Source organism: Sphaeramia orbicularis, chromosome 22, assembly GCF_902148855.1.
Source record: "Sphaeramia orbicularis chromosome 22, fSphaOr1.1, whole genome shotgun sequence".
NCBI lineage: Eukaryota > Metazoa > Chordata > Actinopteri > Kurtiformes > Apogonidae > Sphaeramia > Sphaeramia orbicularis.
Window position 1 is genome coordinate 38,320,312 of NC_043978.1, and position 27,904 is coordinate 38,348,215.

Consider the following 27,904-nt stretch of genomic DNA (forward strand, 5'->3'; position numbering starts at 1 on the left):
ATAACATTAATAGTCACTGACTCTGAAATCACTCCACACCCTCTGAATGTCTATTTGCACAGAACTGCTGATCCAAGTAAGACAGGATTCATTGAGGTAAATTAAAACTTGTGCATTATGTGGATGTACACGAGGGTATACAGGGTGGGGAAGCAAAATTTACAATGAAAATTTAGTTGTTTTTTCTCAGCAGGCACTACGTCAATTGTTTTGAAACCAAACATATATTGATGTCATAATCATACCTAACACTATTATCCATACCTTTTCAGAAACTTTTGCCCATATGAGTAATCTGGAAAGCAAACGTCAAAGAGTGTGTGATTTGCTGAATGCACTCGTCACACCAAAGGAGATTTCAAAAATAGTTGGAGTGTCCATAGAGACTGTTTATAATGTAAAGAAGAGAATGACTATGAGCAAAACTATTACGAGAAAGTCTGGAAGATACTGTTAAAGAAGAATGGGAGAAGTTGTCACCCAAATATCTGAGGAACACTAGGGTCACCACAAACTGCTTACACTCTATGTTTTCATCATAAAGTACTCCATGCCCCCCCCCAGTCTCTCTATATCTCTGTCGCTCTCTCTTTTCTCCTCCTTTACTCTCTCTCTTTAACCCCAACTGGTCAAGGCAGACAGCCATCCTTCAGGAGTCTGGGTCTGCTCGAGGTTTCTGCCCGTTAAAGAGAAGTTTTTCCTCGCCACTGTCACCAATCACAAGTGTTTGCTCCTGGAGGATTCTGTTGGGTCTCTGTAAACTTGATTTGATTCTGATTTGAATTGATAAAGCACTTTGTGACTCTGTCTGTGAAAAGCGCTCTATAAATAAAATTTACTTACTTACTTACTTACTAATGTCTTTTCTTCATTCCTAGTGGCTGTACATTTCAATGTACATGTAAGCAGAGGGATGAGTGCACAGTCAACCTGCTTAATAAATCAGACCAGTATTCTGCAAATGAGCCACTATAAAGCACAAAACAGACAAGTATAAGACACAGCATAACATAACATAACATAATATAACATAACATAACATAGCATAACATAGCGTAACATAACACAACAAAACATAATATAGAATAGCAGAGCATAACACAGTGTAGCTACATAACATAGTGTAGCTACATAACATAACATAACATAACATAACATAACATAACATAACATAACATAACATAACATAACATAACATAACATAACAGCATGGCATGGCATAGCATAAAATAACCTAGCATGGCATAACATGACATCACTATTGACTCCATACCTCTGGCTCCTACCAGTGTAGTACGTAACTTGGGAGTCATGATTGATAATCAGTTGACCTTCACGGATCATGTTGCCTCTGTCACCCGATCATGCCGTTTCACTCTGTTCAACCTAAGAAAGATCAGGCCATACCTAACCGAACAGGCCACCCAGCTCCTGGTGCAGACTATGGTTATCTCCCGTCTTGACTACTGCAATGCTCTTCTAACGGGCCTCCCAGCTTGTGTTGTCAAACCACTACAAATGGTCCAGAATGCAGCAGCGCGTCTGGTCTTCAATCAGCCTAAAAGGGCACATGTCACCCCCTTACTCATTGAGTTACACTGACTACCCATAGCTGCCCACATCAAATTCAAATCTTTAATCCTAGCCTACAAAATTCTCAGTGGGTCTGCTCCTGTCTACTTAGGTGCACTAATAAAAGCTTATGTCGCCCCACGACCACTCCGCTCGTCTGGGGAACATAGTCTGGTGGTCCCCAGACCTTGTACAAGACAATCCAGGCTCTTTTCATGGGTCGTTCCACGTTGGTGGAACGCTCTACCAAGTGCTACAAGAACAGAGTCATCCCTGCCTATCTTCAAGAAGCTCCTGAAGACCCAGCTCTTCCGAGAGCACCTCCTATCCTAGCACTTTCAAACATTCCATTTTAAATATTCTAATAAGGTTTTTCCCAGGATAACCACAGATTCTTTCACGATTATCTCTGGACCTGCTGCGGTGGTCCGGCCTCTTCCCTGCCCTCATCATCACCACTCACTTATCCTCAACTGCCTCCATGTGTCTCCCCCTACTCCCCCCTTCTCCCCCTCTCCCCCAGTCCCTATCTCTATCGCTCTCTCTTTTTCCCCTTCTCTACTCTCTCTCTTTAACCCCAACTGGTCAAGGCAGACGGCCATCCTCCAGGAGTCTGGGTCTGCTCGAGGTTTCTGCCTGTTAAAGGGAAGTTTTTCCTCGCCACTGTCACCAGTCACAAGTGTTTGCTCCTGGAGGATTCTGTTGGGTTTCTGTAAATTGACTTAGAGTCTGGTTTTGACCAACTCTATATATAAAATGTCAAGAGATAACTTTTTTGTGATCTGGCGCTATATAAATAAAATTTGATTGACTGAGTGATTTCATTGGTTTTCCCCTGTAAGTCGCTTTGGAAAAAAGCGTCTGCCAAATGCGTAAACATAAACATAAACATAAACATAACATAGCGTAGCACAGCAGAACAGAACAGAACAGAACACTTGCTGACCTGATATGACATAATACATTTTTGCTTTAAAAAAAGACAGAAAGACAGTTTAATGTATTAAATACTTTCACTTTCGCTACTAAAATTAGCATGGGCTACAGAACCTTATAGACAGTTTTCTGCAGCGTTTGTTAAAAATACAAAATAAAATAGCAAAAAAAAAAAAAAAAAAAAATCAAAATAAAACTATTTGAGAATGTTTATGCCTATGTAGGTTATCGTCACTTGTTGGTTGAAGGCTTGCCATCTTTGTCACCCTCCTCTTGCTCAACACCTTCTGTGCAATTATTATTTGTTTCATCACTAACAGTTAATGATTAAACAAATACCTTTTCCAAGGAATGTTCAGATCTCAATCCAAAATGTATTACTTCTGTGTAATCCCCCAGAGACCTCGAAGATCTTTTAATTGTAAATACATAATAAAGTGCAGCGGCTGAATCATCCACGAAGACTGTTTCATTTGTTTATGGGGAAATATTATGAGACAGTCATTCTATAAGTTTTTCTTTGTGCCTGAACTATAGACCAACTCAAGAAGAACAGGATTTATTGTGTAAAAATAAATGTGGATGCTCATTGAAATTTAATGTGAACTGAAATAGAAAAAGTCTGTATTGGGTTAGAAATGGGTGTGAGAAAACCACAGTATATGGGTCACCTTTATGAACTGTACTTCACCTGTTCCTGAGTCAATATTCTGACATAAAATTGAATGCATCTGAGCCCAGATCATGTGTAATTCTGTATTTGTGCAGTTAAAAATGCATGTTTGGTGTTGGAACAGAATCATAGAATTTATTTTGTGTATGGTGTGTTGCATGAATAACTTCAATAACCTCGATTCTTTATCACCTCAATGTACAATAATGAGGAGATGATCCACTCCTGCCCCCTTGTGGTTACAAATCATACAGGATTTCACTCACAATAAAATCTCCCACTGCACAAACTCAGTTATTGGCTCCGACAGAAAGGACTGATCCTCTGTGGATTGTAATAAACTATAAAATTGCACAAAAATGATTTATTTTTTGTTTTTCAATTGTGTTCAATCACAAACAAGTGATTTTCTTTGTTTCTATATCTACTATAATGGGCTTTGCTTTTCACACGTTATTTACACACATCATGCAAATTTGTCATTTAAGTTTGTGTTTGTCTTCAATCTGATTTGTGTCTGATAATATCAACATCCACTGGCTCTGAAATCCCACCACACCCTCAAAATGTTTTTGGTTTCTTTTGTATGCACATGGGTGTCATGTTCACACAGTTTTTCAGTGTGAAATTGCATGATAAGCTAATCCAGATGCCCTATATTCCACAGGCAAGGATTCATTAAGGTCAATTAAAATCTGTACATTATGTGAATTTACATGTGAGTGTATATTACATTTTACCATAGTCAAAATATGTGAATGTACTCTGTTTCCTGCAGACAGACAATAAATGCAATGTGGATGAAATCATGTCTAACTTTTTAATAAATTGTTTCAGTAAAAATAAATACTACTAACATTATGTGTTATTCTTGTAATGCATTTTTTTCTCCCAATCACTTAGTTTAAATTTATATGTGCAGAATAAGGAAGGCAAATAAGGACACTCAGCACACATTTTTTAACTTGCATATACATGTTCTTCTGGTTCTCCCAAGTCACTATCTGTCATCTTTAGCGACCCATATAAAACGCTGCTCATGTTGTGTAGTTTCAAGTAGCGAGTCTTGTTCACTAAATGTGCAGTTTTCAGCCTCAGGCATTTGGCACCATATATAAAAGCTTCAGGTTTCTCCAGCTGCACACACCAGTTCATCCAGGCTCCACACTTAGACTCTGGTTTTTAAGGGTAAGATTAAGATCTTTATTTTCCAGTAACTTTCTGTGCAAGTTCATTAAGACTTAAAACTTTATAACTAACAATATCATCAGGGCTTTCACCTCACTGTCTGTAAAAGTTCTAGTTATGTGTTATATTTAATATATAATAGAAGGAAGTGACTGTTCAGATGTAGATGTGGGCTGTAAGAGGTGGCACTTACTTACTTTATTATTGCTTTTATTATTTTTTATGCAGAACTAACTTAATTTGGTGGAAATGAGTTAAAATGAGAAGCTTCGTGGTTGGAATTAAACTGAGGCCTAAAATCTTTGTTGTGGTTATGAAATAGATTCAATCAGGATGAGTAACTTGAGGAAAAATAGACTGGCATGGTGTGGTTATCGTGAGAAAAATCCTGTTAATTTAATATAGTTGCAGGTTGTGAAGACTACAACAGAAATATTAATTATTATCATCACCAAGGCGGTTCTGTTTTTACTGGCATTTGTCTGTCCGTAAACATGTCAGTATCCACAGTTTGAGAAAGTGACAGCAGATGAAACTTTAACCCGTAAAGACCTAGTGTGATGTTTGTGTCAGTTCCCAAATGAATATTTCTCTCTATTTAACCTTTTATTATACAATTTATCACCATTTGTGGTAATATTATCCTGTGTATTTTGCATTTTTTCAGTGAAAATCCAGGATTTTCTTACATACAGGGTGTCCCATAAGTCTCCATACATAGGAAAAATAAACGTTTCTTGACGTAAACCATTTTTATTTATATAATATGGTTTATATGACTGCCATTTTGTCGGGAACAAATTGATCCAAAACACTTCCTGTTTTTTTGAACTTGACAATAAGTTTTGCCACAGTGTCGTGTGTGATATTCGTCCCATGTTTTCTGTTAAATGCGCTTGCAACCATACGACTGCTCGCTGAACCAGCCATCAGGATGATTTCAATTCGTTGCTCTTTATTCAAATGCATTCTTTGGGTTATCTGAAATATAAAGAAATACATGTTAGAACCATATATGTATGGAATGTATTATGTCTCCTATGTATGGAGACTTATGGGACACCCTGTATAGTTTACTGATCGTATAGTTCTTCATAAAAGCTCAGATTAAAGTTGAGGGTTATTATATCAAAATCAGAAAAGTGAAGAAAAACTGACTTTTTAGGCAAATCTATCAATATCTGAACATTAACCAAGTTTCTCCATCCACTGTCATTGATCCAACTCTATGGGTTTTACTGGTGAATCAGTGTTGTAGAAGATGACAGTGTTTCCACGTTCACTACGGAGCCTCTGAACATCCAAATGGGTCATATCTGATGACCATGAAAAGATGACAAACTGTATTTTACACCAATTATTTACATGGATTGATAGGGTTAGTGGATCAGAAGTTATTAAACAGTTTAGATCAGTAATGCTTTTGGTCGCCAGTGGATGTTTGGGTCTTCATGGGTTAAGAAATGAAACAATAAAAAACAGAAAGTTTGATTTCCAAAAATGTTGAAGGGAAAAGTCACAGTAGTTGTGGTCTAGAAGGCTAGAGAAGTGGATTGTTACTGAAGAGTTGCTGGTTCCGTTTCTTGAACCAGGCAGAGAAATTGTTGGGTAACATGCCCTTGAGCAAGGCATCTAACCTCCCATTTCTTCCCGGGGCACCTGACGTGGCAGCTCATTGCTTCTAATCTGCAAAGTGTGGTGTGTTCCTGCATGTTCAGCTAATGATGAGTCAAATACAGAGGTTCAGTTTCAGAGTGTTGCATTTATTTTACTGTATGTCCCAAAAAAAAAAAATTACAATCGCACTTTCTGCAATGACAACTTTAAAAATAGTGAAACAATCAAAATGCTATTTCAGGGCATGAAACTATAACTTATTACCTACATCTTGCAGAAAACCCCATTCGATTTGCTTAAGCGGTCACAGAGAAATGGGGATCTTTGTAAAGCAGGTCAGAAGTCCCTTCCCACCAAGTTTTGTAAGGAGATGCATTGTCCATTATGTTGACATCTTAATAATACGAAGTTGTTCATTGTGTTGTAACGTCATGACGGTGGGAGTGAGTGAACAGAGTCAAAAACAGAATTATAAATTATATTATCCTTCTCTTCCTGTCAAACCAAATTCCTGAACAGCCATCCTGATTGGCTGGTATCAGGTCAATACAGGGACATCCTCTGCAAGTGACGTTTATAATGACATATGGTTTTAAGGAATGAACCTAACCTAACTTAAATGGACTTAAAATAACATTTCCTCAGCCATTGTCATCTGTTCTTCATCAGAGACGTCTTCCCTGCCATAGTAAATTAAGGACTCATAAACTGAGTGTTTACACTTAGTTGACCATCTTCCCCTCAACATCTGTGTCCCATCTTTCTTGTTTACCCAGAGGTGGAGGTAAACCTAAGAAGAAATAGACTGAATAACAAAATCACTATATGTGCCATGTATCACAGTAATGTGTTAATGTTGATTGTACTCAGCATGTTAACTCTTTTATGCATGTCTATGCTTAAGCCATTTGCCTGACCTGTGGTTTCATATATGTGTGTCCTGTTCATGTCACAGTGAACTGTACTGAAAGTAAGAGTAATACTGCTTATAACATGTCTGATGCTATTATTTTACTGATGCTGAAGTGAGGTTACAGGTGATGTATAGAGTTTGAGTGATCTTATTTAAGGATCTTATTTAAGGTTGGGAGAAGTTTTCTTACAAGTCTGCACAAGGTCCTCTCCCCCTCTCTCTTCCGAAGAGGGAAGAGAAACGTGACACTTTGAGATATGCAAATGACTCGTCAATATGCACAAAGTGGGTTGGACTAGCGCCAAAACAGACAAAGAAGGCAACCTCCCGAGGCATCGATGACTAATCAATATGCACGAGGAAGGCGTGCCAGGTTGGTTTTTGGCAAAACTATAAAAGTAAATGAAACCAACTTTTCATCAGAGCTGTTCCATCTCCATCGCTCTCAAAACTTCACAGAGTCCTTTACTATCTCCTGGGCTCCAAAAGAGTCTTTTCCAACTTCTGGGCTCTCAAAGAGCTTTTCCACCTTCGCTGTTCTCCACTTCTCCTGGCGAGCTTTCCAGAACCAGCCGCCAGAGCCAGCTGTGCACCTCCTCTGGCCAGCAGAGCTTCAGACCTTCAGACTTCCAGAGCTCCGGCGAGCACTCTGCTCTCACAGCCTGTTCCCGCTTCGAACTCTGTCAGAGGACTTCATCCATTCTCCGTCAAGGCCTCTCCAGCCCTGCAGCCTCACCGTTGGCATGTCGCTCCAGCTGCTACATGCTCCTTCTCCAAAGTAACGTCCTGCATCCTTCAGGACGGATCTCTCCAACTTGTAAGAAAACTTGCTCCTGATTTATCTGAGTTGGTGTTATTCCCAATTTAAGTAGATTTACCTCAACTTTACCTCACTAACATTATAATATCTTGAATCTAGCTATCTGCCAATTTAGTCTATTTTTCCCCTGTCCATAATCTCCTGCTCCCTATTATCTTATTTGTCTCTTGTCTTTATGTTATTTGTGTGTCTTAGTTTAGTTAATAAATTCTTTATGTGTGTACAAATCTGCTGCCTCAGTTATTCTTGTGTACTGTTTATTTTCACACTCAGGTTCCCTGTACAGTCAACGTTCCACCACCTTTGCAAGGTTTCCAAATTATTGGGTTTGGGGTTGATTTAAGTTTAAGATTTAATAGTTAGATGCGGGCATCTTCAACTATAGATCTGTAATTAAATTAATCTATAAACCGACACTCCATTCTTAAACAATTTGGTATCCTATTCTTGCTACAGTGTTCTTGCACAAAAATATCTCTTTTGAAAAAGTGACTGCTTGTTTCTTTTCATTTTCAACTAATGAAATTAATAAGGAATTACATCAAAAAGGAAGCAGATTTCTGAGTTTTGCAAATGTTGGTAGGTGCGAAAATGAATGATTAAAGAAAGATATTAAATCTTTCTACAACAAAACCTCACATGAGTACACACCACTGATATAATGTTATGCAGAGAATTTGAATTCATTTGTTAGCTGCCCTGTCAGTTGTGAGCAAAATATTTTCATTCATATAGATGCAAAGAGCATCCAAGTGCCAAACTTGGAAGAAACGAACCCATGACATGCTTTACAAAGATCCACATTTCTCTGTGACCACTGAACCAAATTAAATGGGGTTTTCTGCAAGATGAAGGTAACAGGTTATAGTTTCATACCCTGAAATAGCATTTAGATTATTTAATTATTTTGAAAGTTATGAATGTGGAAAATCCAATTGTATACATACGGTATACTGACAAATAAAGATTCTTAAAATCACAATGTTTTCTGTACAGATTTCTTTCAAGTTTAAACTTAAGCTTGTCCTCTAGAATGTCAAATCAAATCTTGTCTAAATGCAGATATTGATCATACTATGCTGAACTGTCATGGTAGAGGTTTATGTCCTCTGACTGATTCTTTTTATTAATCTCCAAAGCAACATTTTGATGTCATGATTCTTTTTGACTGATCGTAGCCTCTGACATCACAGCACAATGACGGCTCCTGGTGTGTGTATGAGCATCTTGAATGCACGTTACTCCAAAGATGGCCGTGGGACCCTCACCAATCCTGAGAAGTTCCTCAACCAAGACTACCAGCAGCTGAAACAGTACTGTCTGATCCGCCGAGTCAGGTACATAGATGACATGTTCCCTCCAGACAAAACCTCCATCGGCGAGAACATACTGACCCCTTCAGACTTGAACCGAGTACAATGGCTGAGACCGGCGGTGAGTGTTTCAGGTTGAAAGTGCACATGTGATCTTATATTAAACTAACAGCTGATGCTTAACCCATAAAGACCCAGTGTTACTTTTGTGTCAGTTCCCAAATGAAATTTTCTCTATTTTTAACCTGTCTTAACTGATTTATCACCACTGATTCTAATATTATGCTCTGTATTTTGCATTTTTAAGTATAAATCAGGCATTTTCCTATATTTCATTCACTAATCATGTAGATGTTTATAAATACTCAGATTAAAGTTGAGGGTTATTATCTCCGAAACAGAAAAAACTGAAGAAAATGTGACTTTTTAGGTAAAGGTAAGTGTCTCTATCCACTGTCATTGATACAACTCCATGGGTTTTACTGGTGAATCAATGATGTAGAACCGGGGTGTCAAACTCATTTTAGTTCAGGGGCCACATTCAGCCCAGTTTGATCTCAAATGGGGCGGACCAGTAAAATAATAACAGTATAAAAAGTAAAATTACATTATGATCAGGTTTACATCTACAAAGTTTCCTTAAAAATCTGAATAACATAAACAACTTGAATTGTCTTAAGAAAAACAATTGCAATTTTAACAATATTCTGCCTCGGTTTATCAGTTTATCATTTACACACATGCATTACAATCGCACAAAACATTTAGTAACAGGCAGAATATTGGTAAAATTAAATTTACTTTTCTTACGACATTTCAGTTTGTTCATATTTGTTCAGGTTATTCACGTTTTTTTGTAAAAGTATAGTTTGGTAATGCAAACATTTTCATCTAATTTTACTTTTTTTACAGCAAAAAAAAAAAGAAAATTTGGGGTTGTCATTATTTCTAGGTTATTATGATAATATTTTACTGGTCTGACCCATTTGAAATCTAATTGGACTATATGTGTCTGTATGTGTGCATGTGGAACCTGAATTAAAATGATTTTTACACCATTGATTGTTAATATCTTCAGTGTAATTTTCTGCATTTCACAAATTCATCCCGCGGGCCAGATTGGATCCTTTGGAGGGCCAGATTTGGCCCCCGGGCCGCATGTTTGACACCTGTGCTGTAGAAGATGACAGTGTTTCCATGTTCACTACAGAGCCTCTGAACGTTCAAATGGGTCATATCTGATGACCATGAAAAGATGACAAACTACATTTTATACCAATTATTTACATGTATTGATAGGATAAAGGGATCAACAGGAATTAAACAGTTTAGATCAGTGGATGATTTTGTTTGTTGGTAGATGTTTGGATCTTTATGGGTTAAACAGACATATACATTGTCATTCAACAACCAGAGAGCAAAAGTGCTTCATTATAAATATAGACACAAAACCATGTGCAAAATTAAAAAGTGTGCTGCTGTCGTTTAGCTGTTGGTATCAAAAACATGATGTATGTTGAAGAATAAGATACTGATACTTATCATTGTTCAGTGGGTTAAATAGGGATTTAAAATGATATCATTAAAAAGACTAGTGTCAATATTTCTTTTTCAGAAAATAGTTTCCAATCCATCTTTTGTTGTTGATGGGGTCTCCAGATTTGACTTTGGACAAGGCATGGTCGGTAAGAAAACTACAAACATTTGTCGTTTTCAGTAAATCAATGCATCTTACAGTACAACTGCAGACAGCAGGCAGAGATAAGAACTCCACTGGTTAGACTCATACATGCTAAGGGTAGAGGGGAGTTGGGAATTAGTGACTCAGTCATTATCTGAACTTTGCGTCGAGTCATGGGAACATTATATCTACTGTTGTTGTTTCTCATCAGCTATTTGTGAATGAACGCAATCTAGGGCAAAGTCATGGTGAGGCCTTTTTTCCAGTAAATGGATGCTATTTTTAACAACTGGTGCCAGGCACAATAAAACCCCACCCCACACGTATTGTAGCTTATTTTGGCATTGATCCAGCTGATGTCAGCATATCAGTGGCCTCTATATATGTGCCAAGTTTGAAGTAAACTGAAACAAAATTCTAATTCTAATCTAAATTGCCCATAGGTGTGAATGTGAGAGTGATTGTTTGTCTCTATATGTTCAGCCCTGTGATGAACTGGCGACTTGTCCAGGGTGTACCCCGCCTTCGCCCCTATGTAGCTGGGATAGGCTCCAAGCGACCCCCGTGACCCTAGTGAGGATAAAGCGGGTTCAGAAAATGAATGAATGAATGAATGAAACAAAATTAATGTTTTTATAGCCATTTGAGATGTTGCCCATTATAAGTAAATAGGAGAAGAAAAAAGATATTAAAAAAATCATAAAAAAATGTGAACTTTGACCTATTTTTCTCAAAATCTAATCACATCTATTCTGGGTCACTGGCAATCTATAAACCCAATTTGGTATGAATTCAACCAATAGTTTTGCTGCTACAGACATGTGAAACTTCACCCATTATAAGTAATTGCGGGGGGGGGGTTAAAATTTCATTAAAATTGTAACTTTGACCTATTTTTTCCAAAATGTAATGAGATCTATTCTGGGTCACTGGGAATCTATAAACCCAATTTGGTGTGAATTCAACCAATAGTTTTGCTGCTAGAGCGTTAACAAACTAGTAAACAAAACAAACCAAAAACAATACCCCTTGTCTCCCCTTTGGGGGGCGGGGTAATAAGATAGAAAAGACAAATAAACTAGCATATTAGCAATTTTAAAAAGTCCTGAGATGAGCCAACATCAAATAAATGTTCTGCCCCTCTGTTTGCATTTCCTGTGTAATCTACAGCCTGTGTATTTTACTGTCATGCCTCAGTATACTTTTCTGACAAGTCAGTGCACATATTTTTCAGAGGACTGCTGGTTTCTTGCATCTATTGGTGCTCTGACGTTCCAGGATCACATCTTCCAGCAGGTTGTCCCTCTAGAGCAAACATTTGATGACGACGACTACTGCGGGTTGTTCCACTTCAGGGTGAATACACAGCACTGTCTGGTATTCTGATAACACTGAAGCAGCTCTTAACTTATCTAATCAAGACATTTACAATTCCCTTTCAGTTCTGGAGATTTGGGAGGTGGGTGGATGTTATCATTGATGACAAGTTGCCCACAATCAATGGCCGTCTAATCTTCGTTCACTCCAAAGACCTGACTGAATTCTGGCCTGCTTTGATGGAGAAAGCATATGCCAAGTATGGAAAAGCAAAGTGTTGTTTCTCAGTTTTTGACTTTTTTCAGAAGTCACTGAATGTACCATCCATCTGCTTCTGTTAGGGTGTGTGGTTCTTATTCAGACATGAACGCTGGAACTCCAGCTGAGGCTCTGGTGGACTTCACCGGTGGCGTTCACATGTGTGTGAACCTCTCAGATCCCCCTCCAAACCTGTGGGATCTGATGCTCAGAGCTGGACAATTCAAATCACTGATGGGATGTGGTACTCATCAGGGGGTAAGCATGAAGACTGGTTGGTATTGTCTGCCTGAACAGTGGTGAGTGACAGGTGGGTGTAACAGGTTTAGAGTTCCTACCTCTTTGTCGTAGGCTTAACTAAACACACTATCAAGCCGGAGGGAGGAAAAGGGACTACTTTTTTTCTTGAAGGGACCCCAATTGGCTGCAACATTTGTTGGCATGTATGAACAGGAATACACACCTCTGTCTTTTTAAAAGTAATTATAAAGTCTGTCGCTCTGCCTGAAGGTTGTATTTATGCATGTCACCACACTACCAGTGTTGGGCAGTGCGACGCTAGTAACTTACTACAATTTTCAGTAGCTTGGCGGTAACGTCACTATTTCCTGAATCAAGTAAGGTTTCAGTAACGTAACTCTTTTTTTGATCAAGTAGCGTGGTAACGACCACAGACACTATTTTTATATGGCTTAACACAGTGGAAAAGCAGTTTGCAGACTAGATAATGTAATTATATTATCCACAACACAACCACTCCAGATCATTCGGAACGGGGTACACACACACACACACACACACACACACACACACACACTGTCAGCACAGGACTCACTATGAACCAGGCGTTTCGCCCGGAGTGGGCGTGTCTTACTGGAACGTCGTCGTGCACATTCTTGGAAGTGCTGTGCCCGCGCTTGTAAAGCGCCGTGCCTGCGCTTGTAAACCGCAGCGCAAACTCTGGGCAGTGATGGAGCTTTTCCCACTTCCTGTTCTCCGACATCCTCCCGCGTCGTTGCTGGCGGTACCAGTGAACGGACAGCAGATAGGGTATGGAGCGGACCAGGAGCATCATTTTCATGGCGGAGTTGGAGATGAGACCCGCATCTGGTCTCACCTGGAGCACCTGACAGATGACGGCATCCACTTGAATGCAGAGAGAGCCGGTGTTGTGCGGAACATCCCATGGTTGTTGGCTGAGGTATGTGGACGGTGATCACCAGAAAGGCTCTTTTCAGAGCCACCAAACCCAGAGTAAAGAACACTACAGCTGGATTCCCTCTTAAAAATAACTGAGATTTTTGCTAAATAAACTCAACCAGACTGCTCACTGAGACAATATTTTTTCCAAATAAAAATAGGAAATGCGCAATTATCTACAACTATGACAATAAAGCTACTTTTTTTAGACCAACAAACACATGTTGGTTCCACAGATGAACATGTGACTAGTATCAGTGGGTCAGTGAGCCCGTTTCCATTGCACATCTGAGAACATTAAAGTCCAAACTGTTCAAACTGGTCCAAAACACAAACATGTCCCATGTGTCTTTTCCAGTCCAGTCCTTGTCCATTGTCCAAACCTAAACTCTTTGTCTAGTCTAGTGACAGATCACCATGGCAGTACATTGGTTTGGTGGACGCCCCTAAAAGGAGTCCAGGGTGCTCCAACGATCAAACATTAGTTCCACCTGATACATGTTCTAACCTGAAGAACAAAAAAAAACACCCAGGAGTGAACCCATGATCCCCCTAGAAAGACTTCACACCCCCCAGTTTGATAAACACTGCACTAAAGGAACCAGTTTGTCAGTGGTGTAGTGGTCCCTGGAAAAGTGGGTATACTCTCAATTTTTGCTTTCTTTCTTTTTTAAACACGTTTTAGAAGTAGTGACATATCAGACTACTCTATTTAGTTTGCCCAAAAATACATTTGTGGTATTTCCTTACTATTATAAAATGATCCTGAATTAATCAGCAGTTTGTAGGTTTTACTGGTCACACAAGCAGCTGCATGAATGTAAATGTATTCAACATGAGGCAAACATAGGGTTACAGTTATTTTTGAAGATCTGTTTAAATAAAATTCTTAAATTTGAAGTTGACAATGCCTTCTTGTTCATATTTCAGCTTAAATAAATTATTCTCTTCCACACTTCAAACCCAATCAGATAAACTCAAAAGTGCACTGTCCATGATGTCCACGATGTGTGTGACGCAGGACATAGAGCCCCACCCCTGGGTGAAACGCCTGGTTTTTAGTGAGTCCCCTGCCTGCACAGCCATCCAAAGCATTCCGTTCACTGCCTTCCACTTCCACGTGACTTCAAAAATTGGACCATACTGAGCATTGTTAATTACATCCTGGTCTGCAGATGTCAGTAACTGGCCAGTAATTGTTGTTGTAATTGTTATAGTTACTCTGGCATATTGATAACCCAATGGAATTGACTTTGCATGTATTTGGTAATTTAAACATGTAGTTTCTTGTGTTTATCGCCATGTAAGTTGGCGTAACTTAAAGTAGCTTCACATGTAGTGAGCTACCTCTGCGGTGTTTGTGTAACTTAGCTTGCTACATTTGACTGGGTGGTAGCTTCTGTGTAGTGAAGCTTCATTTATAGCAGAGTAACTGGTGGCTTAGCTCACTACATTTTCCAAGTAGCTTGCCCATCACTGGGCACTACTACATGTCTACCGCCTCTTAGGGCTAAGAAAAGCTTGCAATGCAAGATAAACTCTTTTAAATAATTATAATTGATTTTGGAATGTATTCATACTGAGCATCAATGAGAAGGACCAGGATGTCAGTGATGTTTAACTGTTTATAAGACACATGACACAAGGAACTTGAGAAATCTTTAGTTCCATGCACATTTCATTTGACATTTAGGGATAAAAACCAGTTCTGTTCCTAGTGCCTTGCATTTTTCCTCCTCAACCCCCGTAGGTTAAGGTAAACATTTGTATTATATATAATAATTTACTGAAGTACTTCCCTGTCACATGTGATTTACTTACACAAATAATTAAACCTTAAGAAGCTTTTGCAGAAACTGAACTGGCACAAATTAAATAAAAATACATTATGTAATTCACAAGGCATTAGCTAAGGGTGGAATTCACTGCAAACTGAGCTGCCAGTCAAATAGTATTTTGAGGTGCGTCTGCAATTTACAGGTTAGAGAGAATATTCATACATTTGATGCCTTCTAATGCAAATAAGCTTTGATGCAACCTTTCATAAATGGTCGGTGCAAAGTGCGATGTAATGAAATTATACAGAAAGCTGGTGTTGACTTTATGGACATTCACTCTACATTCTTTGTATCTCTATCTTTTTCGTCAAATCTGTGGGGAGGCAGAAGAAGCAAAACATAAAAGTTGGTTTGTGGTTATGGAGAGTTCTGTAGGTGCAATTTGAGTGTATCGATCTCTGCACTTTGCATTATGGATACAGATATAGACATGAATATCTGCTGAAATGTGGAGGAAAACAGGAAACACTAGCACATTAAGGACAAATAAGGACAAAGAGCATGCAGGAGCAAAACTTTTTGGACACGTTTGCATTAGCGTGCTTTGGAACTCAGAGTTCTATTACCAAGGTTATAATCGTTAACGAAAACGAACGAAATGACAAAAACTAAAATTGAAAAAACATTTTCGTTAACTGAAATAAATAAAAACTCTAATTAAAAGAAAAAAACAATAACTAACTGAAACTGTATTGTAATCTTACAAAACTAACTAAAACGTATAAAAATGATGGATAAAATTTCCTTTGTTTTCGTCGTTGTCAATGTTGGATTGATACCAAATTGATTTATTTCACTCCAGCAGTTTTAGCTAGCAGCACCATATGACACTTCACAGTCTGTCATGTCTGGTCACTGGTGGTTTCCAGTCGTCTTCTGGTCCCCACTTTACCTGGAACATACAGACTAAAGCTGGGACAAAGCAGCACAGTCCTGTCTGGGATTTACTTTAGTGATGAGTGGGTCGGGTTTTTATTTTTATTTTTTTTGGCGCACCGTGTGTGTGCGCGTGAGTGACAGAGACAGAGTGGAGCTAAAGGACAGAGTCAGTGTTGAACTAGCATCCAGGTAAAGACTGGAGAGTTTATCACCATGAAAAGGCCTTCCAAGCCCTGAACTGCACAGTTTAGAAGAGGAGAAAAGAGGAGGATGAAAACTAATCCAATTACAGAGGTATGGAACCTGTTATAATGTTAAAAAAAAATGTTTGACATTACTAGCTACAGCTAGCTAAACTGAACTGAAGCAAAGTTGGCAAATAATGGAACTGGAGATGATTAAGAGATGAGATATCTGCTAAGGTGTGGTTTACTGCTGATGGACTGGGTTAGATATGTTTATAAGTGGTTTATATATGTTTCTATATGGTTTATATATGTTTCTGTGCGGTTTAACTGTTGGTTAGCTGGTTTATATATGTTTGTATCTGGTTAAAGTGCTGGTTAGCTGGTTTATATGTGCTTCTATCTGCTTTAACTGCTGGTTAGCTGGTTTATATATGTTTCTATCTGGTTTATATATGTTTCTATCTGGTTAAACTGCTGGCTGCTTTGTGCATCTCCTCTCACGCTTTGCACATCATGTTTCTATCAGTGGCGATTTCTCATAGACTGCAAGGGAAGCCCGGCTTCCCCTAAAATTACGAAAATTAAATGGTTAAATATGTACGGTTGTGTTGACATTTTATTGACTACAAATGTGTTAGAACACGTTCATCTCAAAGATGAGTTCGTTCAGAATCAGCTTTATCACAAACCAACGGACGCGAAGTTGTTCACTTCTCATACATTCCTGTTGTGCTGTTTTCTCATTCGATCTCTGCTCAGTGCATTTGTCCGTAGACTGCGGGCGTCTATGGGCTTCAATGGGACTGAGTGGAGCAGTTTTTTTCATTGCGTCAAAACTGGACGGTAATTGGATAAATGCCACGATGTTGTCCCGCCCCCGGGCGCCGGGCGTCTCTGGGGGTGAATGGAGCTGTGGGCGGAGCTCGGCCGGGCTGGACGCCAGAATCCCACGTGCTGATTGGAGGATCGGTCGAAAGGCTGAATCCCGTTTGATTGACAGCTAGTTTCAGATCTGCTCCTTCACTGACACAGTTCAGTTTAATACTGTCGCGCATTCTGCTGTGAAATCAAGAGAGAAACTACTACGAAATTACTCGTTCATTTCTTGCACTGTAAATAAAACCCACTCACTGTACTTCCTTGTTTCAATTTAACATAATTTCAGCGTTTTCTTGTTTCAGTTACATAATTTAATCATTTGTTGTTCGAGTTTAATATCGTTTTGTAGATAGTTAAATCAATCAAACTGTCGGCTAGGTCGGAGTGAAAGGAGCATCTCTTGTTTAAAAAGGCTGAAGTCTTACACCCACAACACAAAGGGCTAAGGCAATCTAAGCAGAGACGACACTGGTCCAGTCCCTGGGAGAGACACCTACTTGGTACGATAAGGTCACTGAGCATTTTCTTATTTCTTTTTTTTTTTTTTTTTTTTTATGTAAGCCGACAATGAGCTTCCCCTGTCTGAAAGACGAGCAGCCGCCACTGGTTTCTATCTGGTTAAACTGTTGGTTAGCTGGTTTATATATGTTTCTATCTGGTTTAACTGCTGGTTAGCTGGTTTATATGTTTCTATCTGGTTAAACTGCTGGCTGCTTTGTGCATCTCCTCTCATGCTTTGCACATCTTCGCATTGTTTTCACGTAAGTGACGTTGTGTATGCATCACACACACACACCCCCAATGTGCTATAGGGAATTTACACATTGTACTGTACATGTGTTTGTGTCTCTGCTCAGTCAATGAGCCGCCCTAACCCGACCCCCAAATAAAGTGTCCAGGGTAACCCACTGATCCGTGGCTCAATAATTTATTTGAATAGGATGGTGAGGAAGATAAAATATATGAAATAACTAAAACTAATACTAAAACTAAACTAAACTAAAACTAAGCATTCAGAAAAAAATGATAACTAATAAAAACTACCAAACCTGCTCTAAAAACTAATTAAACTAACTGAATTAGAGAAAAAAAAAAGTCAAAACTAATTAAAACTAAACTATAATTAAAAATCCAGAACTATTATAACCTTGTCTATCACGATGAACGATCCATTCTTTGTGGATTTAGTGTGAACTCTGCTTTTAGAACGATAAGAACATGATGTAGCATAATGACCCTAAAGGGCCTCCTTAATCACTGTACTCTAAACTTGATTCCATAAAACTGTGTGAATTGAGCAAAGGCAAGTGTTCAGGCCATAACATGTTGCTATAATGAACACTCACAGAAAACGGGTTTGGGAAAAAGAGGGCATTGTAGTTGTCTATAGCAGCAGTCTAATCTGGCATGACAGATGATTATCAGGTTGATACTTGGCTGATGTGATAAGATTTAAGAAGTTACAGACAGAACATAGAATTTACCTCTAGTTCAGGTTGAGAATTTCATGATCGAGCTGACATTTTACCACTGACTTGTTTAGCACGGCTGCAGCTAAATTCATATTTGATTAGCCTTTATATGCATCTTTAATTCTTTCTTTCTTTATTAAGTCCATCTGATGTTACTTAAACTTCATAATCAGTTCTTCACATAATTATGACTCTGTCACTCTCTTGCAGGAGACGTCTGCTAACACTGTGTTACCAAACGGACTGGTCCAAGGCCATGCTTATGGTGTTACTGGTGTCAAACAGGTCAAAACTGTATTTATTTTTAAAAGCTATTCTTTGCTCATAGTGGCTGATGAATAAAGGTGTTTCCTCTGATGACAATAGCTGGTGAGCCAAGGGACTGTAGTGAACCTGGTGCGTTTGTGGAACCCATGGGGCAAAGGAGAGTGGAACGGAGACTGGAGTGACCAGTAAGAATGAGACCCACTCTGGTACACACTACTGAACTTGCTTATGTTTAACTTATATGCTTCTTGGTCATCTCCAATGTGGTATGTTTGGTGAGGTCATGTTTGAGGATAAGCCCCAAACTGTCAACTGTTTATCCAACAAGTGTCAATAAAATCACTAAATGTAAGTGATGTTGTTTATTTTATGTCTGATATTACTCTATTGCGATATACTGTATCTACAGTATACTGCAGCTGAATAGGTATCATTCAGGGATTAGTCGTCTGGCCAACGTTTACTCATAAAATGTGACAAAACACCCAATCTGTACTTGTTCTTCTAGTTTAATAGATGGGAGCATTATAATAGTTTCCCATTCATTTCTACTCAGTCAGATTAAAAAAATTCTGTTAACAAATATATCAAATTATCATCAGCAAAATCCATGTGCCTCTGGGGTCATTTCGTTTTACAGCAGCATTTTAAAAAAAATATCACTTACATTACAATGGTATGGAGAGACATTTGTTTCTTTATTCATCAATCAAATAGAATAGATTTGTAATCAAAAAAGAGATTTAAGAGCAAAAGACAGTAAGTGGCAAAAAAAAAAAAAAAAAGATAAATTTGCTTATAAATCAGTCCTCTTTGCTTGCGAGTTAAAAGCTTTTACTCTCAAATCTCTTTTTTGGTTGAAAATCTATTCTAGTAGATTGATAAATAAAGAAACAAATGTCTTTCCATACAATGTATTTTGGCTGCTGAGATGAAAAGTACCAACTAGACCTCTGAGTCAAGTTAAGTTCAATGTTTGTTCACATTCAGTTTCAAATACAGACGAAACTCTTTTCCCATTAGCACAGTTGCTTAATAGTAGGAGCGAAATACATATCAAATGAATAAAAATTAATGAAAAAAGATGCAACCTGTTGCTATTTTGTTTCAGCCTCCTGACTTTTAGATTAAATGTAACAGGTGTTTCCTACTGAGTTCCAACCCAAGCTGAGATCATTTCCAACAAAGATTTTTCCTTTAGTTTTACAGAGAATCTCCTGGCTCCAAACCTCAGGTCTAACCTAAATTTTAAAGAGCAAAGCCATGATCTGGACGTGCTGGAGCATTTTGTGACAGGTTCTGAGTCTGACAAAGGCAACGCGTCTTTAAAGAATGGAGCAAAATAATACCTGGTTGCATGACTTCCTCTTCTTACACTGACATATTATCTCTACAGGTCACCTCTGTGGCAAACAGTGAGTCCTCAAGACCTTGAGATGTGCCGTGAAGTGGCTGACGATGGAGAGTTTTGGTAAGAATATTTCATCAAAAAAATAGGAATGTGGAATTATGAGACACAGAAGAAAAACACTTGGATTCTTATAAACCAGGGGTGTCGAACTCATTTTGGTTCAGGGGCCATATTTAGCCCAATTTGATCTCAAGCGGGCCAGACCAGTAAAATAATTACTTAATAACCTATAAATAATGACAAATCCAAGTTTTCCTTTTTGTTTTAGTACAAAAAAACCCCAGTTAAATTATGAAAATATTTACATTTTTCAAAAGCGATGTGAATAACCTGGAAAAAAAAAGGAATTTCATTAGAAAAATTAGTGCAATTTTAACAATATTATGACTCGACTTATTATTTATACATGTGCATTACAGACAATGTTACATAAATATTTAGGAACAGGCAGAATATTGTCCCAAGTGCACATTTTGGGTTCTTCATCTTTGTTTTTATTAATGTATTTATTTGCATTTATTGTGAAAAAATAGTTTTGTAAATGTAAATATTTTCACAGTGTAATGTTTTTTTTTTTTTTCACTTAAATTTTTCACAAAGAAAATTTGTCGTTGTCATTATTTATGGGTTATTGTGTTGTTATTTTTACTGTAGATCACATTGGTCTGTATGTGGAACCTGAACCAAAATGATTTGGACAACCTTGACTGTTCAGGTTAATTTTTGCACTTTCATCCCGTGGGCCGGAATGGAACCTTTGGCGGGCCAGATTTGGCCCCTGGGCCGCATGTTTGACACTTGTGATATAAACTGTACTGATCCATAAAGCCTCAGCAGTAGTTTGTGTTTAGTGCTTAATATCACACATTAAAATCTGTGTGTTATGTAAGTTCTTCTCTAATGTCACCAGGATGCTCATGGAAGACTTCTGTAAATTCTACTCGGAGCTTGACATCTGCTGCCTGTGTCCTGAATTCCTTGATGGCAGCTCCTCAAGCCACTGGAACACCTCCTTCTATGAGGGGAGATGGGTTGCAGGAACCACTGCTGGAGGATGCATGAATTACATGGGTAGTTTAAGGAAATGTGGACTCACCTCTGTGAGGGTTATTACAATCGCACCACAGTGGACATGGTCTAACAGGGCTGAAGGTCTGCAATAGCTGACTGACTAGTAGGCATTTTACAATGTGGATCAAACATTACGGAAAAGGTCACATATAATGAAAGGCGACTGTCTGAACCTGTCTCATCAAAGCAGTTCACGAAGAGTTCAACCAGAGACATGCCAAAGAACTGACATCAAGAAATTTAAACTAAGAAACAACAAACGCCACAAGAAACTTAAGTCAGCTACATGAACTTAAAAACACTCATGCAAATAAATACGTGTGCATTGACGTGCCTTTGCAATACAATCCATACAATGTACTGCATTGTCAAAAACACGTAAATATCTAGAGATTAAATAGTATAGGAGAGATTTAAGACAGCTCTACTACCTCCATCAACATGAGAACCTGCAAGCATGCACAGACTGTAACCTGAGTACCAAGATAGTCTGTCACACTGAATACAAGCTGAATACAATGACAAACTTGATAACTTTTCACTCAGAAGTTAAACAGTGCAGTGCATTCACTCATACACTATGCATTTAAGGTACACTGATAAACAGCTCTATTCACTTCCATCTTATGAATAAAAGCATGACTGACACATGCATGTTTTTGCCCAGTTTTATAGATGATTAAAGGAACCACTGCTGGAGGATGAATGAGAAATATGGGTACTTTAAGGAAATGTAAATTTCATATTATTACCCTAGTCCCTGCATGTGTATTTTAATTAGTTCTGTGTGTGTGTCCTATATAGAAAGATAGTGTGTCCTATATAGAAATGGTTAAAATCTGGATCAAGATCTAAACTGTACGTATTTTTAAGGGATTTGTCAACATTCAGAGATGGGGTACTTTTTGATACTTTTATGACTGTCTTGGGAATAAGGGAAAATATTTCCCCCATTGCCTTACAGACAGCTTCTGGACTAATCCACAGTATCGAGTGAAGATTGAAAGCTTACTCGGTGACTGCGCCAAGACCCAGGGAGGAAAAAACATGCTGGTGTCTCTCATGCAAAAACCCGACAAGAGGAACAGACGTCTGGTCGAAAACCTGTACATCGGATTTTCAGTATTTGAGGTACGTTATCCTTTTTATTTGTGAAACAACACTCATATGACTGTACTCTCTGCTGTATGTTAGACACAGATATATGAAGTATCTGTCATCTGGAAGTAATCATATGAAATGAAAAGGAAAATAAAAACACAAAAGAGTAATTTCTTTCTTTCCTTTTTTTGTTTCTATGCTCATTTCCACTGACTTCCTCCAAGGTCCCAGATGAAGTAAGTTAAATTTCGATACCTAATCACATCTAAGGTACAGACTGACTCTAAAATACAGTTCAGAAAACAAACAAACTTAAAAAAAAAAAGAATAAAAAAATCAATATTACAGTACAAGAGAGAGATGGGGAAGTTTCCACAGTCTTTCTTCAAGACGAACAGACCTGTTGTACAAACAAAACCCTACATGGATGCCCGTGAGGTGATGGAGTTCATGATGTTGAAGCCAGGCGACTACCTGATTGTCCCATCTACTTATGGACCCAATGAGACAGCGTCCTTCCTCCTGACCATCCTCGCCAAGGCAGAGACCCATGTCCAGTTAGTTACTCTATTGAACCATTACTGACTTCTATTGTTTTAGACCCAAAACCAGTTTATGTCCCATATTCCACAGTCTGAGTAATGTCCTCATTTCACCTTTTCTGTCACGTCAGTGAGAATTCTGGAGGCCATAATCATGAACATAAACATGCTGAAGAGGTGTGTACAATGTAAAGATGTGTCACTGATGTGTGAACATGATCATTACAATAAGTATAAATACAGACACTGACTTTACATAACGTCTATTTTTTTTTACAGCCCATGGCAGTTGAAAATGGAGGGAATGACGACAATAAGAAAACCTTGTTCCGGCAGTTCTCTGACAAGGTAACTGATATTTAATGATACATGAAAATTCAGCATGTTAATATTAAAACATATGCCATTTTTCTTATTATCCTATTCTTTGTGATTTTAGAGCTACTTCTGTACATTTAGAGCTATTAAATGATGTATCCCTGTAAGTTGAATGTTAAAGTCTGAATATAAAGATCATCAGAACCGCCAGCATATAAGCAGGAGACTCTTTGGCTGGAAACAAAATGCAGTGTTTCATTCTTTCAAGATGTATTTTACAGAAAGCTTCTTAAATGCTGTCAGTACTGAAGTTAATCCCTGTCATTGTGTTGTTTTCATCAAATTTCTAGTATGAAGAAGTTGATGCTGAGCAGCTTCAGAAACTTCTGAATGAAAACATCCTGAAAGGTTTGAACTCTAAGATATTCACACATTCAAACTTTGCATTAGTGATCATTTTGTACTGTTTACGTCTTCCTTTTCTATTCATTTTAGGAGACCTTAAAGCTGGAGGCTTCAGCGTTGATGCCTGTCGTAGTATGGTAGCTCTGATGGACGTATCCTCTGTCCTGATGTTTGTCAGTTGTTGTTTGAGAAACATTCAAACACTCTTTACAAATTTCTCCTTTTGAGCTGCTGAACAGCTTAAGTGCATCTAGTAAATATATGTTGCATAATGTTTGTGAATGCGTACAGGCTGAAACCTGCCTGTTCTTTTGTCAATAAAATCCCATCCCTCGATTTTAAATGTCAGATTCTGACATGAAACGACATGTGCAGGTTTTAACACCTTAATGTTTGGGTACTAGACCTCAGTTACTGGCAAACTGAACAGTCAAGAATTTGTTCGTCTGTGGAAGAAGGTTGTCACCTATAAGGTAAACAAATGAATTAGTAATAACTTAAGTTTGGACACATATGACTATTTTACTCTGCATCGGTGGTGATGGTAACTTGGTGATCAGGGGTTACAACTTAATAAATTCTTTCCATAAAAAGGTTCTGTGCAGAATATAAGAGCCATAGTAGATAGTCAATAAAGCCCATTAGAGCTGGAAATTCAACATTTTCTCTCTGAAATCAGAATAGGGCTCTGAATTTGTTTGTATACAGGTTTTCAAGACTTTTCAGCTGTTGTTCTGATGTTGTTATTTTGATGAAATAATTAAAATAGTTATGTTGCTTACTACATTTTAAGAGGGTAGCCAGTCATCTGTAACCTAATGCATCTATATTTTAAAAGCCAAGTGGCCTCTGTGTGTATGTATGTGTCTCAGGATTCAGACAAAATCCAGAAAGAGCAGACTGCTGCAGTTTGGCATACATTTGTATTTTTGGTCAAGGAACACACTAGCGGAAACGGCAAGTTGATAGGACCAATATTTTGGGAGATATTAGTAATTTTGGAATACAAGGGCCTTACAATCACGTTGCTGTACCCACAGCGCTTTGGCGGGGACTGCTGGACAAATGCAGTACAGCATGCATGAATACACAACAGCATAAAAACTACCACATCTTGAACCTGTGGATCCCCACAGGTCAATGCGCTAGTTACAAATAGAACTATCCAACACTGGTCCAGTCCTGGTTTGTGTGTTTTTGCTGTTTTATTGAACTGACTATAATCTTTCTCTAAACAGGACATTTTCTTCCGCACTGATGTATCAAGAACTGGAACACTGTCACTGAGTGAGCTGAGGAATGCAATCATGGCAATAGGTAGAAATAATGCACCTACTGCTTTACCATGCACGCCGACCATGATGAGCTTAGCATAAAAAAAGAAAGAAAATTCAGTCTTGAACTTACATTCATCCTTTTTCACATTAAAATGCATGAAAGAGACATTATATATCACAATAAATACATTAACGTCATGTATTTGAAGTTGAGTTTTACTCTAGGATGGGTTGTATTATTAGGAGGATGCATATTTATTTAATTTACTCATAGTTATACCTGTGCCTGGTAACTATCATCTCAAATTCAGCAAATATATTCATTGCAGTCTTTTCTTCTATGCACATTTTTCCAAGGAATGAGAGTCAGTGACGACATGCTCAATCTGATGGCTCTGCGTTACGGTGCCTCCACTGGACACATGACACTGGAGAGCTTCATCAGTCTGGTCCTGCGCTTTGAATGCATGTACAGTAAGTATTTATACAACAAAAAAACAATACTGTCTACAATACATAACAAATAAATTCAGAGTAAGGTGAAATTGGTGGGTGTGAGAATCTGGTGGTGAATGGAAGTAGTAAACACATGTCAAATAACACTGGCCATTTTATTAGGCATATCTGTTTAAAAAATGTCAAACTGGACAAGCACATGGCAACAGCTCAAAGCAAGCATGATGTGGTAAAGTTCAAGCTGAGCTGAGGATGTGGAAGAAAGGTGATTGAAGTGACTTTGAATGTGGCATGGATGTTGGTGTCAGACGGGCTGGTCTCAGTACTTGAGAAACGCCTAATCTAATGGCATTTACTCACACAACAATCCCTAGTGTTTGTAGAAAACGGCCTGGAAAATATAAGCTGCAGGTTTGAGCTGATAAAAAGGTAACAGTAACTCAACTATATCACTGGTTACCACTGATGTCTGCAGAGGAGGAACCTTGAATGCACATGTCAAACCTTAAAGCAGATGAGCTACAGCAACAACATACACACAGCACATAGAGATGTACCTAATAAAGTGGCCAATAAACCCTGACATTCTGACCAGACTCCAGTGTTACAAAATCTGTAACACAGACAGTAGTAAAAAAAAAAAAAAAAAAAAAAAAGTGATATATACTGCCCTCTACTGACAACATACTGTCATGTCACGTATTGTGCAAGATAAAATTTTGATTAAAAAAAATAAAGCTGTTATTTAAAAGAGGCTGACGTTTTTTTTTCCCCATTGAATTTGTCAGACATTATGTACTTGATGTTCATTCTTTTTCAAAGTTCTTTGTGTAATTCTTTTTTCTCTTTAGAAATCTTCAAGCAGTTGTCTGATGGGATGACAATGGCTCTTCGTGAATCAGAGGCAAGTTTTAACAAACTCATCATAACGATATGTCTCAGTAAGATAAATTTCAAAGCTACTGTTATTACTCTTAAGGTAATTACATGTATTTTTAAGAACATTTCTCAGTGTATATGCTTTGAGTATAAGTTTAACTACAACTATTTAAAAAGCACTGATCATTCATTCCCTCTTCATTTACAGTGGATGTACATTTCAATGTACACTTGATCAGATGAAGCTAAAAAGCTGCAGCCTCTATTCATTGTGGACTTACAGGGACAGATGCTGTGGAAAAGAAACAAATCACCTATTCTTCATATGAGCTATTCCACAATGGCCTCAAAGGCTCTTTGCTAACTATGCTACTATAAAGGATGTCACTACAAAAGTAGAGTACTTGTGTTTAATGTCATGGAAACTTGTCTGTTACACTGTTCAATCAAAATATAGGTTGCAATGACAAAAAGCTCAAGATAAAGTTTTGTAATCATAAAGTGTTTTTTCCTGTGACCGCTCAAGAACTCTGCAAGAGTAAGAAAATAATAGCCTATACTATCTTTGAATAGTTGAGCATTGGAGTGGAATCTGAAAATTGAGCAGTAACTGACTGACCTGGATTAGTCTGCTTCTACTTTCACTGTAAAATTAACCAAATAAACACAATATCCAAATGGTTTTCATTGTCTTGGTATATTTGTTTCAGACATGAACAGAAGTAAATTTTCACTTTAATTTCTGGAGTCTATTTTAGAAATGAGATCACTTTGCTTTTGATTTATTTTATTGTGTGTAATGTATCTCCCTAAAGCTTTCCATTTATCTGAGTGGTAAAATGTAAATGACTTTTATATGTGCCCCTCAACACTAACTTGAGGAAAATGGGATTGTTTTATAAAACATCAACACCAATAAAAAGTTGATGCTAATTAAAATGTAGTGGTTTTTGATGCAGGACATATTCCAAACCCAGACACTGATGTAAATAAGAAGTAGGTGATCCATGGATTACATTTTATTTCTGCAAAATTTATTTAAGCCTAATTAAATGAAATAGAAAAAAAGGCTGTAATTGAAGAGATGTGGGCAAAAACTGTAAAAACACAATATTATTTACTTTTACTGACTGAGTTTCACCTATTTAAGGATTTTGCTCCTGAGTTTTGACATAAAATATAACATTTCTGAACACAAATCTTACATAATTTTGTATTTGTGTAATAAAACATGGATAGTAAGCTTTGAAAAACATTATACCGGTATATTCTTTTCATGTTGTGCTGCATGAGTGGCCTCAGTCATTTCTTCTCTTTATGTGTCATTTCACTGTAGAACTGCCAATAATGCAATACCTCCTAGAACTGCCATGAGGTCATTTTGACCTTGCACCACTACAAGCTTTATAATAGTAAATTTGGTAGAAATAATG

General features: G+C 37.9%; 1 protein-coding gene across 1 annotated transcript; it reads left to right on the forward strand.

The window, feature by feature from the left end:
• Positions 1 to 4,244: 4,244 nt before the first annotated feature.
• On the forward strand, positions 4,245 to 27,277 carry LOC115413187 (calpain-1 catalytic subunit-like). Its single transcript, XM_030125938.1, has 22 exons — positions 4,245 to 4,369; positions 8,898 to 9,153; positions 10,648 to 10,717; positions 11,948 to 12,069; positions 12,156 to 12,289; positions 12,372 to 12,546; positions 18,955 to 19,029; positions 19,111 to 19,196; positions 20,408 to 20,482; positions 21,333 to 21,493; positions 22,458 to 22,624; positions 22,819 to 22,830; positions 22,943 to 23,151; positions 23,268 to 23,313; positions 23,416 to 23,484; positions 23,805 to 23,862; positions 23,950 to 24,011; positions 24,264 to 24,332; positions 25,098 to 25,176; positions 25,494 to 25,610; positions 26,444 to 26,496; positions 26,680 to 27,277. The coding sequence occupies exons 2-22, from the start codon at positions 8,917 to 8,919 to the stop codon at positions 26,704 to 26,706; spliced, it is 2,103 nt and encodes a 700-aa protein (XP_029981798.1). The 5' UTR covers positions 4,245 to 4,369; positions 8,898 to 8,916; the 3' UTR covers positions 26,707 to 27,277.
• Positions 27,278 to 27,904: the final 627 nt, after the last annotated feature.